The 20,398-nt window shown below is 46.5% G+C and overlaps 1 protein-coding gene across 4 annotated transcripts in view; it reads left to right on the forward strand.

Moving 5' to 3' along the window:
• Positions 1-8,883, forward strand: part of LRRFIP1 (LRR binding FLII interacting protein 1) — a 113,818-nt gene extending 104,935 nt beyond the window's left edge. The window contains exons 20-24 of one of the 4 annotated variants that reach the window (XM_079782364.1): positions 3,274-3,323; positions 4,492-4,609; positions 5,252-5,331; positions 6,612-6,716; positions 7,913-8,883. In XM_079782364.1, coding sequence (XP_079638490.1) covers positions 3,274-3,323; positions 4,492-4,609; positions 5,252-5,331; positions 6,612-6,716; positions 7,913-8,023 — 464 coding nt within the window. In that variant the 3' untranslated portion in view covers positions 8,024-8,883. The remainder of the gene's footprint in view (positions 1-3,273; positions 3,324-4,491; positions 4,610-5,251; positions 5,332-6,611; positions 6,717-7,912) is intronic. The other 3 variants (XM_079782361.1, XM_079782363.1, XM_079782362.1) reach the window with 3 other exon arrangements.
• Positions 8,884-20,398: the final 11,515 nt, after the last annotated feature.

A 20,398-nucleotide genomic window follows, 5' to 3' on the forward strand; every position in this document is an offset into this window, starting at 1 on the left:
ACCTGGGAACATTTCAGTGTCGAAAGATTCAGACTCGGAAAAGAATCCAGGCACATCCTGCCAAGCACATCCCCAGGGGAACCTAGACCACAGAGGTTCCACCATAGCACAGAGCAGAGGGGCACATTGATCACATCGAAAAGCTGGGATATTTCTCGGCCCGAAGCAGAATGTAGCTACTGAATGTAGAAGTAAATCTTCCTTCAAGAGTATAATAAAGTGCCAGTATGGGTGCATGTAAAGAAAAGGGAACGGTACCAGAGATTTGAATTATAGGTTGCTATTTTATAATATATGAAGGTTGGGAAGTAGGAAAGGTTGTGAGAGGTTTTAGGAATGAGGTGGATGGCATTGACTACTTTCTATAATGTTAGTATTTCCAGTTAATGACCTGATCATTTACATTCCCACTGTCACGAGGACCTGGAATGCTCTTTCTCGGCGGTTAGATAGTTTGGGATTTCTGTTTTCTGTCAATAGACTCCCGCCCCAGGAGAGCACCTTACCTAGCATGCCACCGTGAACGCCCCAGTAAGATTTACTGCCAAGCATCCAGGCTCCAGAAGGAAAAAGGGTGTGTGTGTGTGTGTGTGTGTGTGTGTGTGTGTTCATGTGTGCTTGCTTGTTCAGTGTGATGATCATCCATAGGGAAAACTTTGTCTTTTAGGAGAAAAACCCTTCCTCTCTTTCCCTTTCACCCTGTCCACTGTCCCTCTTACATCAAAGACTTAACATTTTTCCAGATGTGAATGGCTTCCGCTGTTCAATGGAACGGAAGCCAGTGGGGCTGGTGCAGACCTCCTGGGCCCTGTAAACAGGAGAAAAAAGAATCGTCCTTAGCAACCTGTTTGCCTTTGACAGTAAGGAGGAGGTATTGTCCTGGCCTGGGGCCTGGCCCAGGGAGGACGAAACAGACCCTGTGAAACTGACCATATGATCAAGCTCGGTCCTGTGAGGAGGGAGGGGGGAAAGCAGGCGCGTAGTGGTTTCTTGAGAGACCACAGTCAGCACCGGAAAGAGTGACTACTTGGTGATGTGGCTGTGACTAGTTGTGGACCTTGCTGTACCCCAGGCGAGTGAGGTGACAAGGTGAGGCCACAGGAACAAGTGACGAGAAGGGCTCAGAGAATTCCAATGCTCGTTCGGCTGCCCAGGGACTGGCTCTAAGGCCTTAATTAGCTTGTTGTTTCTCAAATGCATACCAGAAAAGTTGTTGGAATTTAGTATAAAAACCAGATTTTTTAGAAGTGTAATCCTGACCAGTATTACTAAAATACTTTTAATGGCCACTCATTTTAACTTCCCACTATGAAAGAAAACCCTACATTTGAGTCATTGTGACTTCAAATTCCTTATGCCTTGTTTCTGAAAACTGCAAGTCCAAGGTCTATAAATGGGTATTTGTTTGAAAATCGGGTGTTAGAGAGCAATGATGAGCAGTGCTATTAGGGTGGTAATAGGTTTGCAATATTCTTGTTAAGAATTACAATAAGCATACCATTAATGTAACACCATTCACTCAACAATTTAGATTGTTGGTTTTTAAAGCTATTTTAAAAAGTACTCATTTCCTTCATATCAAATAATTTTGCTTCTTGTTGTTTCCATTATCTTAACACTATTTCATTTTCATCTTAATTCTGCTTTAAAATTTCTCTTTCTTAAAAATTCCACATCTCCCTATTTTTCATATTCTCATCATGAGACTTAAGGTTAGAGGATCCTTATTTTTTTCCCTAAGACTATTATTACAATTTAACATTTGTCTTTTACTTGCTATCTAAGGTATTTGAAGTCTCCTAATAGAAAAATAATAAAATTGTATAATATATGAGCTTCAAGACCACTTTCTGATATATCCAGAGTTTCTTATGATGCCCGGGATTTTGTACATAGGAATATAAAATAGATAAGATAAAATGAAAAGTGATATTGAATAAGAGATCTGGGTTTATAACTATAAAATTTTTTCAGTGTTGGGTGGGGTGGGTTTATAGAAGGAAAAGAATGGATCATCCCTCAGAAGCATTTTGAATGTGGGTAAATCAAAATGGAGTTCAAAAGGATCATGAAATTATCTTATACTTAACGTTTTCTGGATTTGTTTATTTTGTTACTGTGCCTTCCAAAATAACAACTTGGGGTGTTTGGACAAACAATTAGAGTGAGCATGTAACTTGGGTTAGAGTGTGGCTACATGACTTTTAAAAGAAAACAAAGGTGCATTTTATATGAATTGTTTCCATTTCACGTGGCTGATCTAAAGCAGGCAGTGTGAGAACGCTGGTCCCTCCGGTACAGGGCTCTCCAGCCGGGAGGCCGGGCCCAGCTCCGAGGTCTGAGTTTAGGTTTGGAAAAACAGTGCCGTGATGCAGTTAGGGGCGAGGCCCTGAGGCTGGGCGGCGAGGCCTCGGAAAGTTGCTTAGTTGTTCTGGGCCTTGGGTCTTAGGATGGAATAACAGAGCTGCCCGCAGGGCTCCATGGGTGAGAGAGGCTGGTGGCCGTGCCTGGCACAGAGTGGGTGCACCACACACGAGCATCGCTCTCTCATCACGTCACACCAGCTCTCCTTGAGGCTGGTGTAGGATTTGGCCCAAACCCCCACACTCCCTGCAGGCTGTGGTTCCCCCCTGCACTGAACACTGCATTCAGGGAGATGTTTAGGGAGAATTCTGGGTGCTTATGTATATGCATCCTGATATATCTGGGGTGGGAGGAAGGACAGAAACCTAATTATTCCTGCGTTCTTCCTCAAAAGGATAAAAGTGTTTGACAAGTGGGTTAGCACATATGTAGTTAGCAAACTATGATTCGTAGTCATAGTCAAAACTCCGGCCTGGGTGAGCCTCTGAGAGAAATACCTCTGGGGGTACACTCAGGAAGTGTGGGCTAATGAAAACGCCAGTGATGTGTCATGGTGATGCTCAGTGTGTTTGTACCTTGCTAATGATGTTAAACCATGAAGCCTGTGAGATCTTGTGTTGCAGTGTGGTTTGGCCCTAGAGCCCTTGCATGCTAACCCCAAGTAGAAGATTAGCCCATTTGCATGCGGCCGGACGCTGACGAGACAAGCATGTGCTGGGAGGTTGACCACCTCAACCTCCCGAGGCTGAACTCCTCCCCCGTCCTGTGTGTGGCCTCATTCGCTGTGGTACGTGTTTAATACCTTCATCATCGGTTTCACTAACCTGAGTGCTCATTCTCCCATGTAGCCATCTGCTGAAGGTGCAGTCCACAGAGCCCCCTAAACCTGTGTCTTTCTGATTTCTTCAGACATTAGGTTGAAAAAGCTTGTTGACGAACGGGAGTGCTTACTGGAACAGGTAACAACCTATTTATTGCTTTACGAGTTGTCGAGTGGGGCGCCTGAAACCAGGAACCTTTCCATCCTTCCTGCTTGCTTTGTCAGGACCCCTAACACATCGTGCTTGAAAATAACGATCAAGCCAGCTGGGGCTCTTGAAATTTTTATCCGTCTGAAGTCATAGGAGGTTTAGAGAGGAGGTCTCAGAGAGCCACGGCCATGTGCTGGGTTGAGGAGGCAGCACACAAATCACTGCCTAACATTACTCGTCTGGTGGGGACTCAGTTTCAGCACTTCTGTGCCTAGGAGGCTCCAGGTAGCCCTTCCTGGCTCCTTAGTGAATAAAGCAGAGCTTAATAGCACCCTGAATTGCTAACACTTAGACAAACGTTTAAACTACTAGAGGCCCGGTGCACGAAATTCGTGCATTCGGGGTGGGGGGGAGTCCCTCAGCCCGGCCTGCGCCCTCTCTCAGTCCAGGAGCCCTCGGGGGATGTCTAATTGACAGCTTAGGCCTGCTTCCTACCGGGAGCAGGCCTAAGCTGGCAGTCGGACATCCTTAGCACTGCCATGGAGGCGGGAGAGGCTCCTGCCACTGCTACTGCACTCGCTAGCCATGAGCCTGGCTTCTGACTGAGCGGTGCTCCCCCTGAGGGAGCACACTGACCACCAGGGGGCAGCTCCTGCGTTGAGTGTCTGCCCCCCGGGTGGTCAGTGCGCATCATAGTGACCAGTCGTTCTGCCATTCGGTCAATTTGCATATTAGCCTTTTATTGTATAGGATTTTATGTACAATCTCCTCCTGAATTCAAGAGGAACGTCAGCCTTCGAATAACTTCTCACCAAGTTACAAAATAGTCCATGCATTTTCATTCATTATACTTAGTTTCTGAGAAGAGCACTAACTGGCAGAAGTTTGTTTATTTATTTATTTGTGTTGGTTCCTTTATTAAAGGGGAGAGATTCCCTTTCTCCTCATGGATTGTAACCTTTTTCTGCATTTCTCTGGGGCTTATTTATGTAACCTCAGTCTCGTTGGCATCCATGTGAAATAGCTGCAAGGCAACATCCAGTTCTATCTATGGGTTTTCTCCTTTACCTGCTCCTTCCTTTGACAGGCTCTAGGTTCAGCTTTTCTGTCTGACAGGAATAGATGAATTAACATCCTTTCTCGGTGGGTGTTTCAGATTAAGAAACTCAAAGGGCAGCTGGGAGAAAGACAGAAGAATGGCAAGCTAGACATGCTGCGCCCTGAGGACACTGTCTTAGAGAACGGGACAGACGTGCACGTGATGGACCTACAAAGTAAATGTCGACCCTTGTGCGGGGGTAACCACTCTGACGTGAGGGATGTTGGCGTGCTTGTTTGGGAGGGGAGAAACCGCCGTGGCGAGGAAAGCCCAGTGTTCCCACCCCCCAGAATCCCTGATTACAAAAGCAGAGACGTTTCTCAGTAAGATAGAACAGGACGGGCAGGTGGGCGAGGCAAGGATGTTTCTGTGTGAGCCTAAGAAGCAGAACAGGTGCCCCAAATCGTGCACAGCGAGGCCACCATAGGATGTGCTGCAGGAAATCACTTACTGTGCTGGATACAGCCGCCTTTTGGCCTGCTGATTGCATGGAAAGTTGGAAGGAATTTTTCATGCCAATAAACGAGGAAGGGGCTTAAGGGGATACAATTAGGCCCAGTCTCTCCCCACTCTCTTCCCCCACCACTTCTTTGTCTTCTTTGCTCACAGGTGCACTCTCTCCTGGGCACTTTCCCAGCCTGGGTCCATGGAGAGAGCGCCCTCCTATCTCAGCTCAGGACGGCTGGGGGGCCACAGGCCAGGACTTAACACATTTATAAGGCGATGAGGAAGTAAGGGCTTGATTCCCAGTAACTATTGTTTCAACATTTTAAAAGCCCAAGAGCTTAACAAATTTTCCTTCTTTTTCAACCTTTAGGGGATGCCAACAGACAGATCAGCGACCTCAAATTTAAACTTGCAAAATCTGAGCAAGAGATAACTGCACTAGAACAAAATGTACGTGCACGCTCCAGCAGTAACGGGCACCTACACCGATGTGTGCAGACCTCGCCCCTGAAAGGCTGAGGACCAAAAGCAGCAGACATTTTTAGAACCAAAAATAAAGATCCTCAATGTATTTCCTACAAAGAGAGAACTTAGGGGGAAAATGGGTCATTATTGGGATTTGAGTTGTGAAATCGATACTGACCCTTTGTAAAAGATGGTTAGCTGTAGGATGTAACTAATGTAGCCAGGGAGGTTTTCTTTTTTCTTTAAAAATAATTTCTAAAAATAATTTAATTTTTTTTTAAATGCTTCCTTCAGGGATGCCCTCTCGCCTGGCTCCTTTCTCTCTCCCAGCCGGGCCGGCTCTCTCTGGTCCCTCGATGTGAGCACTCATGCGTCTAGCACAGTGGTCGGCAAACTCGTTAGTCAACAGAGCCAAATATCAACAGTACAACGATTGAAATTTCTTTTGAGAGCCGAAAACCGACTTCTGCGCATGAGCCACGAAGTTTCAATCGCACTGTACATGCGCCCCCGCACGTGGTATTTTGTGGAAGAGCCACACTCAAGGGGCCAAAGAGCCACATGTGGCTCGCGAGCCGCAGTTTGCCGACCACTGGTCTAGCATGTTGGGTGAGCTGTGTCCGAACCCAAGGGAGAGGTAACAGCAGGCACTCTTCCCCGCTCCATTGTGTACACGTGGGTGGAACTTTCTGGAGTTTTTATAGGGACAGAGTGAGGAGAGCACATGGAAAGTGATGAGTTTTATGAAGTGTGCTTTGATCTCAGAATGGAAGCCTCCGGGAGGTGGTGCAATGCCACCCCAAAGCCTCCTTCTCTCACTTCTGTCTCAGTTCTTGCCTTTCCTCCTCCCTCTCTTGCCTCCTCACCCCACTCCCCGGGAGAGATCAGACTGGAGCAGAGGGCCTGATGGAGTCTTTGCTTCCCAGCCCTGTTCTGCTCGGACCGGCCCGTTTTCCTGCAGATTCGTCCTGTAAAAGGAGACGATGGCGGCAGGGTATCAGCACTTATGGGAGCCATGCTTTTGGACTAGGGCCCGAGAAGAAATGAGTCCCTAATAGGGGTCAGTCCTGGGTTGCTCAAAAATAAGAACAAATAGCTTGCTTGACTAGAACCTATTTAATAGTCAAGAAGGCTTGGTCGTAATTCTTTGCATGGTGTACTCTCCCATTTTATTAAATTACATCCTTTGATCTCAAATGTAATAAAGCAATTGGAGAAAGAAAACAGGCCAATCCATTTTGCAGCTGGTTTTTCCTTCCTCTTAGGTAATAAGGTTAGAGAGTCAAGTATCACGTTATAAATCAGCTGCTGAAAATGCAGAAAAAATAGAAGATGAACTGAAGGCTGAAAAACGGAAACTCCAAAGAGAGGTAACGGCTCTGGGCTGTTTCTAAGAAAAGAATGGGTAACAATATTCTAGTTGGGCAAGCAGAGGACTTACGTGGGGGGATCAGCCACTGGGTTACTCACTGTCTCATCACGAGATTGGAGCTCAGTCCAATTTCCTACAGTTTCACTCTAATGTGTTACGTGTGGGTTGTTATTTATTCTGCTTGGGATGTGCGCATTTCTTGGCTCTGTTAAGTCTTTTCTCTCAATTTTGGAAATTTTTTAACCATAATCTCCTTATGTCATTCCCGATCCCTGGTGTCTCCACTTTCCCTCTGGGACTCCCGTAAGAGATCAGACCTTTTCATTGCAACATCCCGTGTACTCACTAAAGGCTGCCTCATCTCCTTACCTCTCTCTGTTGCCTGCTGTATAGTTTTTGCAGGGATCTCCCAGTTCACCCCCCTTTGTTTTTTCAGTGTGTTCATTCCTGACACTTTCCGGTTGTGTGGTCATGCATGCTCTCTTTCCTAATTGTGTCCTTACTCTTTAAAGATTCCATGCACAGCTTTTCTGTTTTGCACACCTGGCGACTGAAACCTGTTCAGTCTTTGGGAGTCTGATTCATGCTTTTTTGCTTCTGCTGACTCCAGTGTTTTGTCCCTTCATGTGTTTGGTGTTTGGTGAGGTTACACTGGATTTTAATTTGTAGGAACACTCCAGGCCTGACTTGGAATTCCCGGCAAAGAAAGCTTGTAAGGCAGTGGGGTTTAACCTGTCCCACGACCCGAGCCCCGAGCCCCCATCTTAGAAGCAGAACCACAGATTGTTCCAGGCTCTGTGGCCCCCACTCCCGGGCATCACCGCTTGGCCTTGCACATTCCTGCTTTGGTTTCTGCCTGCAGAAGCCTTGCCCCTGGCTGCGCAGGGCTGGGGAGCCCACCTCCTCCGGCGGGCCTGGGTCAGCTCCTGTCTGTTTGCCTTTTGTGACACCATGATCCCCAAGTTTGTTCCATGCCTGGGGTCTAGTTGTTTCCGAGGAGAAAGTTGCTCATGAGGCCAGGATCCTGAGCCTATTTAAATTAAAAAACGTGCATTCACACGCATGTGAGTATGGATGTTTGGATCTCAGTGGGTCCAGGTTAAACTGTGTTCCCGGTAGGACTGTGGTCTTGGTAATCCTGTTATGTTTGGAGGAAGCCAGAGCCTCAAAGTTGCCTCTCCTCCTTGTTCCCAGCTCCGCTCCGCACTGGACAAAACCGAAGAGCTGGAGGTGAGCAATGGCCACTTAGTGAAGCGTCTGGAAAAAATGAAAGCCAATAGGAGTGCGCTCTTATCCCAGCAGTAAGCGCCAGCCCCGCACGGGAGCCTGGCTGGGCGTGGAGAGCATCGACACGCAGGCTTTTCTCCGTTCCTGTTCCTGTCTGGGAGCTGCTGTTTTTCCTGCTTCTGAGAGGACACCCGAGGACTCAGCCGCAGGAGCCCCAGCAGCCTCGATGCCTCCGTCCGCAGACCCGCAGATCCCTACCCAGCTGGGCGCCACCCACAACCTGCAGGTCATTTGATAAGCACACTGGGCCCGTGGGGGTCAGTACCCGACAGCACGGCAGCTTCTTCATGCCATTTAAAATGGTCATCTGAGTAAAGATTAAAGTGGGACTTGAGTTTTCTTTTCATGTGTCTTGCTGAAAATAAGGGGAAATGTTACGGTTGAGACTTCCTTTCATGGCAGAATCTGCGATTGGAGCGGTTTCAGTAGTATCTCTTAGTCTATGCTTTTCACACACGAACACTGTGGAACCACAAGCCATTACCAAGCGAAACTCTTTCACTAGAAACAAGGGAGTGGTCTAGACGTAAAAGTGACCTTAAGAAGACTCTTTACAGGCAACAAATGAAGCTTTTCTAAGGGATTTTTGCATCCGTTCAATCATAAGAGTACTTTTTTCCAGGGAATTCGGCAATAGCTTACTGAAAATGATAGCTTTTCATTTGCATTATTTAATCCTTATATTTGGAATTGAAGTTGTTAACTTCTTTTAAAGAATGTACTATTAGAAAAATTAAAAAATGAAAGGTTGAAAGTCTTTAGATTGTGCCTTTTTTTCCCATTGAGAAAGATATTTATTTTATATTAATTGTTCTGTATGTTTGAGCTCATCCTTTTTATTTTTTAAACATATCAATTCATTTTTCTTTCCCTATTTAAAAAAAAAGGTATATTCACAGTGAATAAGAATAGTGGGGGTGGGGGTGGACTCCTCCAAGAATGTCAACACTAAAATTTTTTTAAATAAAAATTAAAAAAAAAAAGAATAGTGCACCTGTAAGAATCAGTGTTCTTAGGATAAAAAGTAAATGGAAGAAGTCATAGACCAGAGTGGAGATAACTATGATATCTTCAAGGACGAAAGTAGACAAAGTTTGGCTACTTGTTGATTTTTAGTGACTCTTTATATATGTTGTTTTTCAAACAAAGCTGGTTAAGTAGGACAGCTTGTCAGAATATTAGCAAGTACAAACCAAGAAATACATACCATCCGACTGTATCTGGTGTTGGCACTTGGAGAACGCTGGGTAGGGGACATGAACTGGGTGTATAAAGTTGAGAATACGCTCACGACATAGTGCTAGAGATCACCTGGGTGCATCCCCAGCACTCACCGTGTGGATCCGGGATACAGGCTGCTTGCAGCTAGGTGGGAGAGAAGTGTCTTCTTATGCCAAGGACACTTTACAGTTCAGATCTCCTTCTTCTCAGTATTCTATAGGTAAAATCATCAATCACTAATACACATCAGTGCCCACAGACCCCCTATAGCTACTACATAGTCAAAACCGATGCTTTTACACAGAAACCTACTCTTCACTGCTCCCATGGAAACCGAAACTCCACAACAGTGTGGTTTTATATTTACCTATGATTTGTCAGTGCAGATCTTACAATGATTGGCTTCAAAAGATTTCTAAGTTTGGCCCTAGCCAATTGGGCTCAATGATTAGAGCATCTGCCCTCAGACGAAGGGTCACAGGTTGGATTCCAGTCAAGGGCACGTACCTCCATTGCAGGTTCAAGGCAACCAATCTTCAATGTCTCTCTTTCATATCAATGTTTCTCTCTGTGTGTGTGTCTCCCACTCCCTTCCACTCTCTAAAAAAAATCAATGGAGAAAAATATCCTCTGGTGAGGATTAACAACGACAAAAAAAGATTTCTAAGTCTGAAATTCTACGCAATGAGCATTATGCATTCCAAGTTCTTTCAAGAATACAGTGGATTTAGTCAGGGTCCTGCCCAACAACAGAAACCTCCCAGTAATTTGAACAGGGGATGTAACACAAAGAATGATTGACCTCTAATAGGGGATAAATTAAGAATGAAAAGGGGAGAAGATCCAAGGAAGGGACAAACTACGATTGAGATCTGATTGGAGGTGCCGCCCACTGGGGGTGCCAGGGGCTGACGCCAGCAGGCAGGAGCCCTGGGCCAGGATGGGCGCAAATGAGGCTGGAAGCGGCACCACCACACTGCACACCACAGGTGCCAAGTGAACGAGGAGGAAGGAACCAGGAAGGAGGCCCTGCTCCCTGCAGTCCCTGCAGCGCCCCCTCTGACCGCATTGGGCCAGAATGTAAAGTAACGCACTCAAAAGGAGAGAGAGGTGTCTACTTCATTGTCTTATCCTTAAGGGTCCTTCCACAGTATCTTCATATAAACAAGTTGAACCAGTAAGACATCCACATAGCTCACAGAGAATACTGATAACAGCAAACACTTTTATATCACTTAGCCATGCCCGGCACCTAGAATCTTTTATGTTTTCACTCAATTGGTTTCCATGAACATGATAAGAGGTAGATGCTGCTATCAAATCCATGCAGCAGGTAAGGAAACCAGAGCAGGGAAGCGAACTGGCCAGAAGTCCCACAGCGGCAGAATCGCCACTTATGCTTGCCTCACCAGCCCTGGGAAGGCAGCCTTTCTTTCCCAAGCCGGTGGCTCCAAAGAAGTCAAACCTCCAGTCTCTACCTCACACCAGTCCTTACAGAAACAGCGAATCCCTGTTACACACCCAACTTTTCCATTTATTTTGCAATAAAACTTTCCCTAATAGATGTAGCTATTGGAAACTTGTTGCTGGCTTTTTCATCCCTGTAACCCAGCTTTTCTCAACCTCGTGCTATTAACCTCCTGGGCCAGGTCATTCTTGGTTGCTGGGCGGCTGTCCTGTGCCTCTCGGGGTGTTGAGCAGCATCCCTGGCCTCTACCCACCAGATGCCAGTGGCCGCCACCCCACATTGTGACAAAAGTGTCTCCAAACATTGCCAGATGTCCACGTGGAGTTGGGGCTGGGGTGTGCAAGCGCCCCCAGTGTGAACCACTGCTCAATCCTGAATTAGAAGAATGAGAAGAAAAGTGGTCGGAACCCAGACCAGGGTGACTGTTACATGTTCCCGATTGTTTTCATTTTTAGAAACAAATGGCATTTAGAACATAAAGCAACCCACTCAAAGGCATCATAAATGGATGCTAAGAATTGCAATGAGATGATATTTTCCATTGTGTTTTAGATTTCCTATTTTAATAGTCCAAAATGTAAGCTAAAAAAATCAAAGCTACTGTTGATATTATTGAGTTTATATGTTATTCGTTGGTGCCAATGGCTTTCTGCTCTGGCAGCGCTGAGCTCTCAGGGAATACCAGCTGAATGCCTGCCTTAGGGGGCTGTGGTTCTGTGGACCAGAACGGCCACACAGAGGCAGTGAGGCGTGGGGGTGGGGAAGCACCAGCTGTCAGCCAGGGGGAGCCAGCCACTTTCAAATTTTCAAACTGGGGTGCAAGCATTGGCTGTTGTGTTTCTCCAGATGGCCCAGGTGGGATGTGGCACATGTGTGCATGTGCCTGTCTGGGTATTTGAAGGTGACAGAGCTGCTGTCTACTGATCTGCTGGCTTCCTGCACCTGCAGCCATAGGCAGGGAACACCTGATCCCCACCCTGGCATGGGAGATACCTGGGGATTTAGAGGACCCCAGCTCAGTGGTCGGGGGTTCTGCCCTGTTCCCAGAAGCTCCAGGACTAGATTGCCACCCAGCTCCCAATCTTTCAGGGACCCCACAGTTAGCCCCAAACCCCAGGCCCATTCTTGTCACTTGGATGACACTGCCTGTCCACTGGCTGGTGTGTATCTCTGTATGGCTGGTCCCCAACTCCCCTTGCTTGCTCATCTCCCCTCTCTGCCAGAATAGCCCCCGTCACCACTTGCCTGTGGCTCCTACCTGGTCCCCAAGGGCACTAAATGCTAAGCAGGCCCCACTCATCCTGAGTGGAATTCCACTGACCATGGTTGGGTTTGTCTCCCTTTACAATTGCCCGTCTCCATGGGTGGCATGGGAACAAGAATGCCACAGACTTGAGCAAAGAGTCTTCAACTAGAAATATTTGAATTTTACATTAATACTCCCTATATCCCAAGAGGTCCCAATCCCGTATTTAGGACAGTGAGGAAAGAGGGGGTCTTTAGGTCTGTGTTCACCCCTCACTGCTGGCCTTCTGGGTCTATCTCCACCCCTGGCACTCACTGAGTCCCACCAGCTCTGCCTTCCCAGGACAGCGCCCATGTACGGCTCTCTGCGGCTTGAGTAAGTCGTATTCCCATTCCCAAGTCAGGTATGCTGGGATTTTCCACTGCATGAGCTTTTCTCTTTGTAATTAAACAACCGCGTGTTGGCCCCGGGCAAGGCCACCTTTGCTCCCTGCGTGGATTTCCTTCACCTGCCTCAGACAGCATGGCATTTTGTAGATACTAAGAACAGTTGTTCTTCAACCACCACGATTTTGCTAAATGTGGTTAAGATAGTGTGGTTTAATATTTCCATATCAAAAGCGTTTAATCCACTCTCTTAACAACCTAGGTCTAATTTGATTCAGATGCTGTAAAAAAGTAAGACAATTGCTGCTCCCTCCTCCGGTGGACAGTGTGGGCCATCTAGGGGAGTGAAAAGAGGTGTCTGCCTTCTGTATAAATAAAAGATCAGACCCAGAAAAAATTGCCTGAAAATCAAGATGTAGCACAGTTGAGATTTAGCAAAGTGAAACTCGGGAGAAGGCAAGTGTAAATACATTAGTATCACAGCAGTAAGAGCAAGTGTAAAGACAAAATCTGTGGGGAAAGCTGACTTAGTCCTGCTACATCTCGTCTCAGAAAAGGGAGCTGCTGTGGCAGCGACAGCTCCAAATGCTGAGGCAAGAGAACATGTAATTGCCCAAGCAGGCTTCTCATACCTGGAAGCCTCTTCTGTGCTAGAAGCAGATGTCTGCTCCTTTCATTAATTTAAAATTCAAATTTAAAAAGTGTAGGAAGCAGTTATAGGGTTAAGCCTCGGACTGACCTGCTGGCAAAGTCGCAAACAAGTCCCAGCTTGGAGGGCACGGTCCTCTAAGCATAATTAAGCTTGATCTTGTGACTGCTCCCTAGATCTTTCCTGGGTAGCTAGTGGGCTGTGGGAGGGGCAGCAAGTGCTGCCCAAACAAGTGAAACTTACAAAAACATTGTAGATTACCTTGTTTGTCCCTGATTATAAATAAAGCCTCAACTTTGCAGTCTGGATCTGTTCTGTGGCCTCAGCCAGGCACAGAAAGATCCTCCTAGACCCAGCTTTTTCTGTTTGTCTATCATTTCTCCATCCTTCACCACCTCCCTCAGGATCACCGAACCCATGGCTGTGCTGGCGCGACACAAAAAAGTACATTTAATATTTTTGTTTTTACCCTGAACATCTAGTATGTGTGTATGCCTGTGTGTTTCCATCATTTTATCAAGAACTACTTTGCAAGTTTTCTGGAAGATGACCTCTCTGGAGTTTATGATAATTCACTAAACATCAATCCAGGACTTACTCAAGCACTGGGGATGCAACGGTCCTATTCCAATGAAGAATGGAGACAATGAACCTGTAAATAGTAAGTAAATAACATTCCAGACCACGAAAATGATGAAACCAAGTAATGGAATAGAGTGAGTGTGAGTGTGGCCAGGTGTGTATAGGTGTGGGGAGGTTGCTGCTTGAGCCGGGTGGTCAGAGAAGGCTTCATGGAATAGGTGACATTTAAACTGAAACCTGAAGGATGAAAAAGTCCTGACCATTTGACTATCGAGAGTATCACTGTCCAATAGAAACATAATATGAGCCAAATACATAACTTAAATTTTTTGTTTTCTATTCCGAAGAGTTTTAAGCACTCACCAGTGCTTCATCACCATTACTAGTACATCTGTGTAGGAATGATTTTAACAATGGTATCCATGACCCTTTTTGTAGAGACTGCTTCAGAAGACTGAGCACAACAATTTCCAAGTTGCATCTAAGCATTGGACCTCGAATTCAAACAGCCCCTATTGCTACCACTCTGCTCCACTGTGAGGTCAGTGGACATGTCCGTCTTGTTCAGCACCAGGTGTCCAATGCTAAGAACAGTGTCTGCTACACAGCACAGAAGAAATTGGTAGCTTATGTCCAGCTGGCATGGCTCATCAGTTCAGTGTCGACCTATGAACCAGGAGGTCACAGTTCAATTCCTGGTCAGGGCACATCCCCCGGTTGCGGGCTCACACTCCAGTGTGGGGCATGCAGGAGGCAGCTGATCAATTATTCTCTTTCATCATTGATGTTTCTATCTGTCTTTCCCTCTCCCTTCCTCTCTGAAATCAATTTAAAAAAAAAAAAGAAAAGAAAAAGAAGTGGTAGCTTATGTTGCTTCTTCCTTGTTGTGACTACTACTATTATGATGAGTTCAGTGTTTCCAAAAGTGTGTTTTCATAGACCACTAATTCCTAGGAATGTCTGGGTTCTAAGTAAAAAGAATTCTATAAGCAATCTTTGGTGACACTCGTTAAACAGTCAATGGGTTTACCTATTGAGGATTACATTCATATGAATGACATCAGATTCCTTAAGAGGGAGATGGACTGGGTACCATTTCCCAAACTGTCCAAGAAACCTTTTTTCTTTTTTTTCCCCACAGAACCCTCTGGGACCAGGACTCTGCAGAATGCATTCTAAGAAAAACTGTGCTAGCCATAGGCTGGGCAAACATGTGTGGGCTTCTAGCCCGAGTCCCCTGCTCCCAAGCCTGCCTCCAGATGAGCGGCTCAGTGGTTGAGCATCTACCTATGAATCATTGATCATATACCTCCTGCACGCCCCACAATGCTCTTCAATATCTTGACTCTTCATGGTCCAGAGAGTGACAGTCCATTCTTTTCCCACTACAGAAGGCCCTAGAAGTTGCAGATTTGGGTATGTGAGGCCATAGGTTGGCAGCACTGGCAGCTAAATTCCAAAATTACCACTTAAAATTCAAAATGAAAATCTTCAGTCTTTTCAAAAAGCATTCCCTTTCTTCATATTGTCACACTGCCTGTGTAATTTTGATAGAAGACACTGTGGAGATGGCAAGTAGCCCCTACCAGGTGTCATAGATATTACAGAGGTACAAGGATAGACAGGTCTCCTTGCCTGGCTCACAGGGTGCCCACTGCTTTGCTCTACGGTATTTCCTTGCTGCATTCCCTGAGAACTCCCAGTATGTGGCTTCCAGGCCATCACACCAGGACTGTGCCACACCTTGTACATCTCAGCCTGTTCCACACCTTAGCCCCTGGTGACTTTTGTCTGATGCAGCAGGACTGAACTTTCTTGGATAAGAACTGCCTTAAGCTTTGTGCTCCATGGCCTGCCTGATACACAGCAGGACCTCAGCAGCTGTTTGTTTGTCCGGAGATCCTGAATAGAGAGGTCCATAAGCGAAGGGCAGCAAAATCCACGTGGGAGAAGATCCCAATCGTATCTCTCTCCATTCAGCTTCCCTCAAACACACAAAGCAATGCTCTATGCCAAGTAGCATAGAGGGGATTTCTATTTCCTCCTTTACATTTTTCTGCATTTTCTATATTAAACACATATTACTTCAATAATGTTAAAATATTTGTTATTTTTAAACAAAATGACCATCTAAGCAAAAATCAATTAATGCAACAAAATTTTCGCAATAAAAAAAAACATACACATTTTTATATGTATATTATATTGATTTCATAGAGGAAGGGAGAGGGAGAAATAGAAACATCAACGATGAGCGAAACATTGATCAGCTACCTCCTGCACGCCCCACACTGGGGATGGAGCCTGCAACCTGCAACCCAGCATGTGCACTGACCTGGAATCATCAAACCGTGACCTCCTGGTTCATAAGATGCTCAACCACTGAGCCGCCAGGAGCAGGGGACCATACACATTTCAAGACAGGCTAACAGTGCCTTGTGGAGCCTGGGACAAAAGGGAAAATTAGGAGTACTGACTTGGACATTTTGTTCATCTTGGACTTTTCATGACTTTTGGTTTTTTAAACGACTGCATTAAGATATTATTTATCTTGATAAGTTAGTTTTTTTGTACCCCTTCAATTTTGCACCGAGGCAAATAAGTGCATCGCTGTCTCGCCCTAGCCCTGGCCCTAATAGCGATATTTTAGAGGAGAGTGGACACTAAGAAGTGACACGTGGCGGAAACCAGGGTGCAGCCAGGCGGTTGTGCGGCCACTGTGTGCGGGCAGACTCCAGAGGGCGCTGGGCCCAATCCAGGGGCAGCACCACCCAGCTTTCTCACCCAGGGGCTTTGCCCTGCTGCGCTGTCCAGACAGGGTCTCGGCCTGCAAGGCAGAAAAGGCTTCCGTGGCCGCTCAGCCCGCGGAGGCCATCTTGCGGAACCCTGTTCCCGCCGGGCCGCACTAGCGCAATCGCAGTGCATAATCGCAATTACATTGGCGCCTGCACGCCCGGCCAATCACGCTGCCGCCCTATTTGCGTCAGCCAATGGGAGCGCGCTGAACGTCAGAAAGTGGGCGGGCCTCCAGCGGCTGTTACCCGAAGGGCTGCGCGGCTGCACGTGGAGTGACCGAGGAGGTGGTCGAAAGCCTCACGCGGGGCGGCTGGGTCAGCGGCGAAGGCTGCAGCGCGGCTCTGAGGTGCAACGGGCAGGCGAGGCGGACCTTGGTTGGGCGAGGGTGAGGGGAACGATGCAGTGAGCGCAGTCGCAGCGGTCCGGGTGGTCAGGGCCGGTCCAGGGAGCGGTGGTGGGAAGGAGGCTTTCGAGGCCTTCTCCATGGTCCCGGACGGGGAGGCAGGCCAGGTTGGGGGCGGGGTGGCCCCCAGGGTTTGCGCCTTCGCCGGGTGGCCTTGGCGGTCCAGAATCCCCCACCTAGGTGCCTTTATGTTCGGTGCCAAGTGGGTCTCCCCTTCTGGCTGCACAGGCACCGGGGCAGACGAGCACCGCACAGAAGTCGTTGAGAGCGGTTTGGGGGCCTAAAACCTGGTAAAGGTGGAGTTCCCTCGTGAGTTTATCGGTGTGTCAACCACAGGCGGGCACAGGAGCCACGGCGAGAAGTGGATGTTAGCTAATTACCTACACGTGTCCCGAATGCGCAGGTGTGGAAGGCGTTCCCGTGGACGAAGGGTCCTGACCTACTGCCAGAGGCCAGGAAGGTTTTCTTAGGAAACGGGAATTGGGCTGAGAGCTGAGGTTGAGCGGAAATTTACAAGGGGTTGGGGGCAGGGGCGTGGGCAGAGGGCACACCTGGCCAAAGTGACCACGGAGCTCAGGCCTTCAGAGGACCTTCTAGGCTGTGCTAGGATTTTAATCTTTATCCAAAGGACAGACTCATTGTTGCTGAGTTCTAAGCAATAGCGTGAAGCGATGAGGTGTGCATTTTGGAAAGATGATTCTGGCCAGGTGGGAGGTTATTGCTCTGACCCGTGTGTGAGTCAGGGCTGAGATAGACAAGCCGTGGTGAGGATGAGGGAGGGAGAGCCCCATGGGCTGGTTCTGGGATTGACAGCACAGCCGGGAATCATTTGGTAAACAAGAACTGGGAGAACACAATGAAAATGGGTACATGCCTAGGAGTGGAATTGCTGTCCCTGTTTAACTGTTAGAGGAGCCGCCGGACTGTTTTCCACAGTGGGAGCAGCATTTTTTACCTTCCCCAGCAATGTGTGAGGGTTCCAGTGTCTCCACATAGAGCCAGCCTTCATTTTCCATGTTTGTTTACGTTTTTATAACCATCCTAGTGGGTGTAAAGGGTATCTCATTGTGGTTTTGATTTGCATTTCGCTGAAGAATAACGTGATCTTGTGTGTGTGTTTATCTTCTTTGGAGAATTGTTGATTCAATTCCTGTGCTCTTTTTAAAAATAGGGTTGGTTGTCTGTCTTTTTGTTGTTGAGTTGTAAGAATTCCTTATATATACTGGATAATAGACCCTTACCAGATATATGATTTGGAAGTATTTTTGTTACAGTAAAATTTTTACTTTTGTCAATAGTTTTTAACCTTGGCTGTCTATTCGTATGAATCCTGCAACACATTGAATGGAAATTTGAAAGCACAATCCGGTATGAGTGAGAATACACCTTGTTAAATACTTACTGAAGAAATTTTCAAAATGTAAATGCTCTTCTCACTAGTTTATTTTGAAAAATTCTTTAACTTAAATGTTATTTATGCTAAGAAATTGGTTTACTATTACATATAAATAAATTAACAAACATTAAAAATTTTTGTCTTAACTTTTAATCTGATAGGTGTTACTAGATATTACTCACATAAATATTCCTTGGGGTTCTCAATATTTTTAAAAATGCAAAGAGTTCCTAAGTCCAAAAAGCAAGGAAACCGCTGATCTATTCTAATGTCAACTATTCTAATAATATGGCTTTCTTTTAACCTTACTCTTTATCTTAAATATTTACCTAACATTCCTAGAGTAGAATCATAACTGACTTAAGTACAATCCCTTAAGTCAGGACTTAATAACTTCATATTTTTTAATGTGGTAAAGAAGTCCATAAATCCTTTAAATTACGAGTGTGCATTTTCTCAGAGAAGTAACTGTGTGACTTTTATAAAATCTTCAGAAAGTTCAAAACCCCAAAGGTTAATCTGTAGCCAGTATCATGGAAGTAAAAATATTAAAAGGCTTTTAGGCCAAATTTTTTTCATTACTAGGGAAATAAGCTTTTTGAAATATTGAATTGGAAGTTGAATACTTCCATTGGAGATAATTCCTAAGGTTCATAGCTGTATATTTTAATTTGTATGTTTTAGGCACTTAGCACTTATTATGTATAAATCTCCATTGCTTCACACACAAAAGCAAAATAATAAAAAAGGCAGAAAAGTATTCCTCCTCCTAGGTTCCTAGATCAGTCAGTGCACCCTCAATGATAATGAGTTCACTTTTACACATAAGTCTAGTTATCCTGTCTCCTCTCCTTACCTCTCTTTTACTTGGGGACCATTCATACTCGTCCTTGTAACTTGAGATGCTCTATTCTCTTTCCTGTTCCTTCTTAGTCTGTTAACCCCTACATGTGATTTAGCTTCTTAGATGTCATGATGTAGCTTAAATGTTACTTTCTTTGTAAGCTTTCCTTTTACCTTTATCAGTGCAACCCTATGTTGTTCACTTATTGTTTACTTAATGTGATATTTGTAGTCCTCTGCAAGCATTTCTCCGGGAGCTTTCTGAAAAAGAATGGGGTTCGTCCTGCCAAGCCCCCCAGCTCAGCAGGTGGGCCTCCATAGACCCTCTGGGGATCATGCTCAGAACTCACCGTGGGGCAGGAATGCCACTTCCAGGCCAACCCCAACTGAAGGGCTGCGGCTGCCCCAAGGGCCGCCAACCCCCGCAAAAGAAAGACAGCTCCCCAGCAGGAGGGACACAGCAAGAGGGCACTTTCTGGAGGGGTGACCATGGAGCTGGCACTGGGCGGGGCTGGGAGTAATCAGAGGACCTACCGCTATGACTCCTCCCCTATGTGCCTGCCACACAGCTGGCTCTGGGCACACAGTGGAGGAAGGTAGATTTCCAGACCCTTCTGCCTCCTCGTCCCCCTCTACTGTGAGCACAGATGTGGGTGCAGAGTCCCAGAGGGCTCCTTCTTTATGACAGTATCCCCCGCCCCCACATCCTCTGTCCAGTTGCCCTAGTCTTGGCTCTGCTTCCTCAGAGCAGCCATGGCTGAGCTCCTGGGACAGGATGAGGGGCCTGACAGGCCTTTGCCTTACAGCCCTCACCAGGAAGCCCACTGACAGAAGGGCCAGGGTTGTGCTTCGGGGTCGGGGTGATGCCTGCAGACACTTCACCAGGAGCAGCAGTGTTCCCACAGGCTCTGCCCAGGTGCCCTCTAGGGTGGGACCAGGAAGGTCTTTGAGTGAGTGGAGGGAAAGGGTTTCTGCCCACCCAGCAAACACTGCACTCCTGATGCCTCCCTGTCCCAGCCTAGGCCTCTGTCCACCACCTGAGCAGGGCTTCACTGGCCTTGCTCAGCAGCACTGGCCCTGACAAACCCCAGGGGTGGCTGCTGAGAGCTCCAGGCCCAGCTCAACTGACTACCTTAGGCTTTCTCATATGGCAGCTGGGTTCAAGGAGCTACTGTCAGTAATTTTTTTAAACACCTGTAGGAAGTATAGTTTATTTCAAATGTACAAGTCAGTGATTTTAATGATGCAACCATCAAATTTTTTGGAACATTTTTAATTCCGCAAGATCTCTTATGCCCATTTAAAGCTAACCCTCTTCCTGTACCCTACCTTAAAGGGCAGACACTAATCTACTTTCTGTCTATAAATTTGCTTTTTCTGTACATTCATTTATATGGAATCAT

The sequence above is a fragment of the Cnephaeus nilssonii genome (assembly GCF_951640355.1).
Source record: "Cnephaeus nilssonii genome assembly, chromosome: 10".
NCBI lineage: Eukaryota > Metazoa > Chordata > Mammalia > Chiroptera > Vespertilionidae > Cnephaeus > Cnephaeus nilssonii.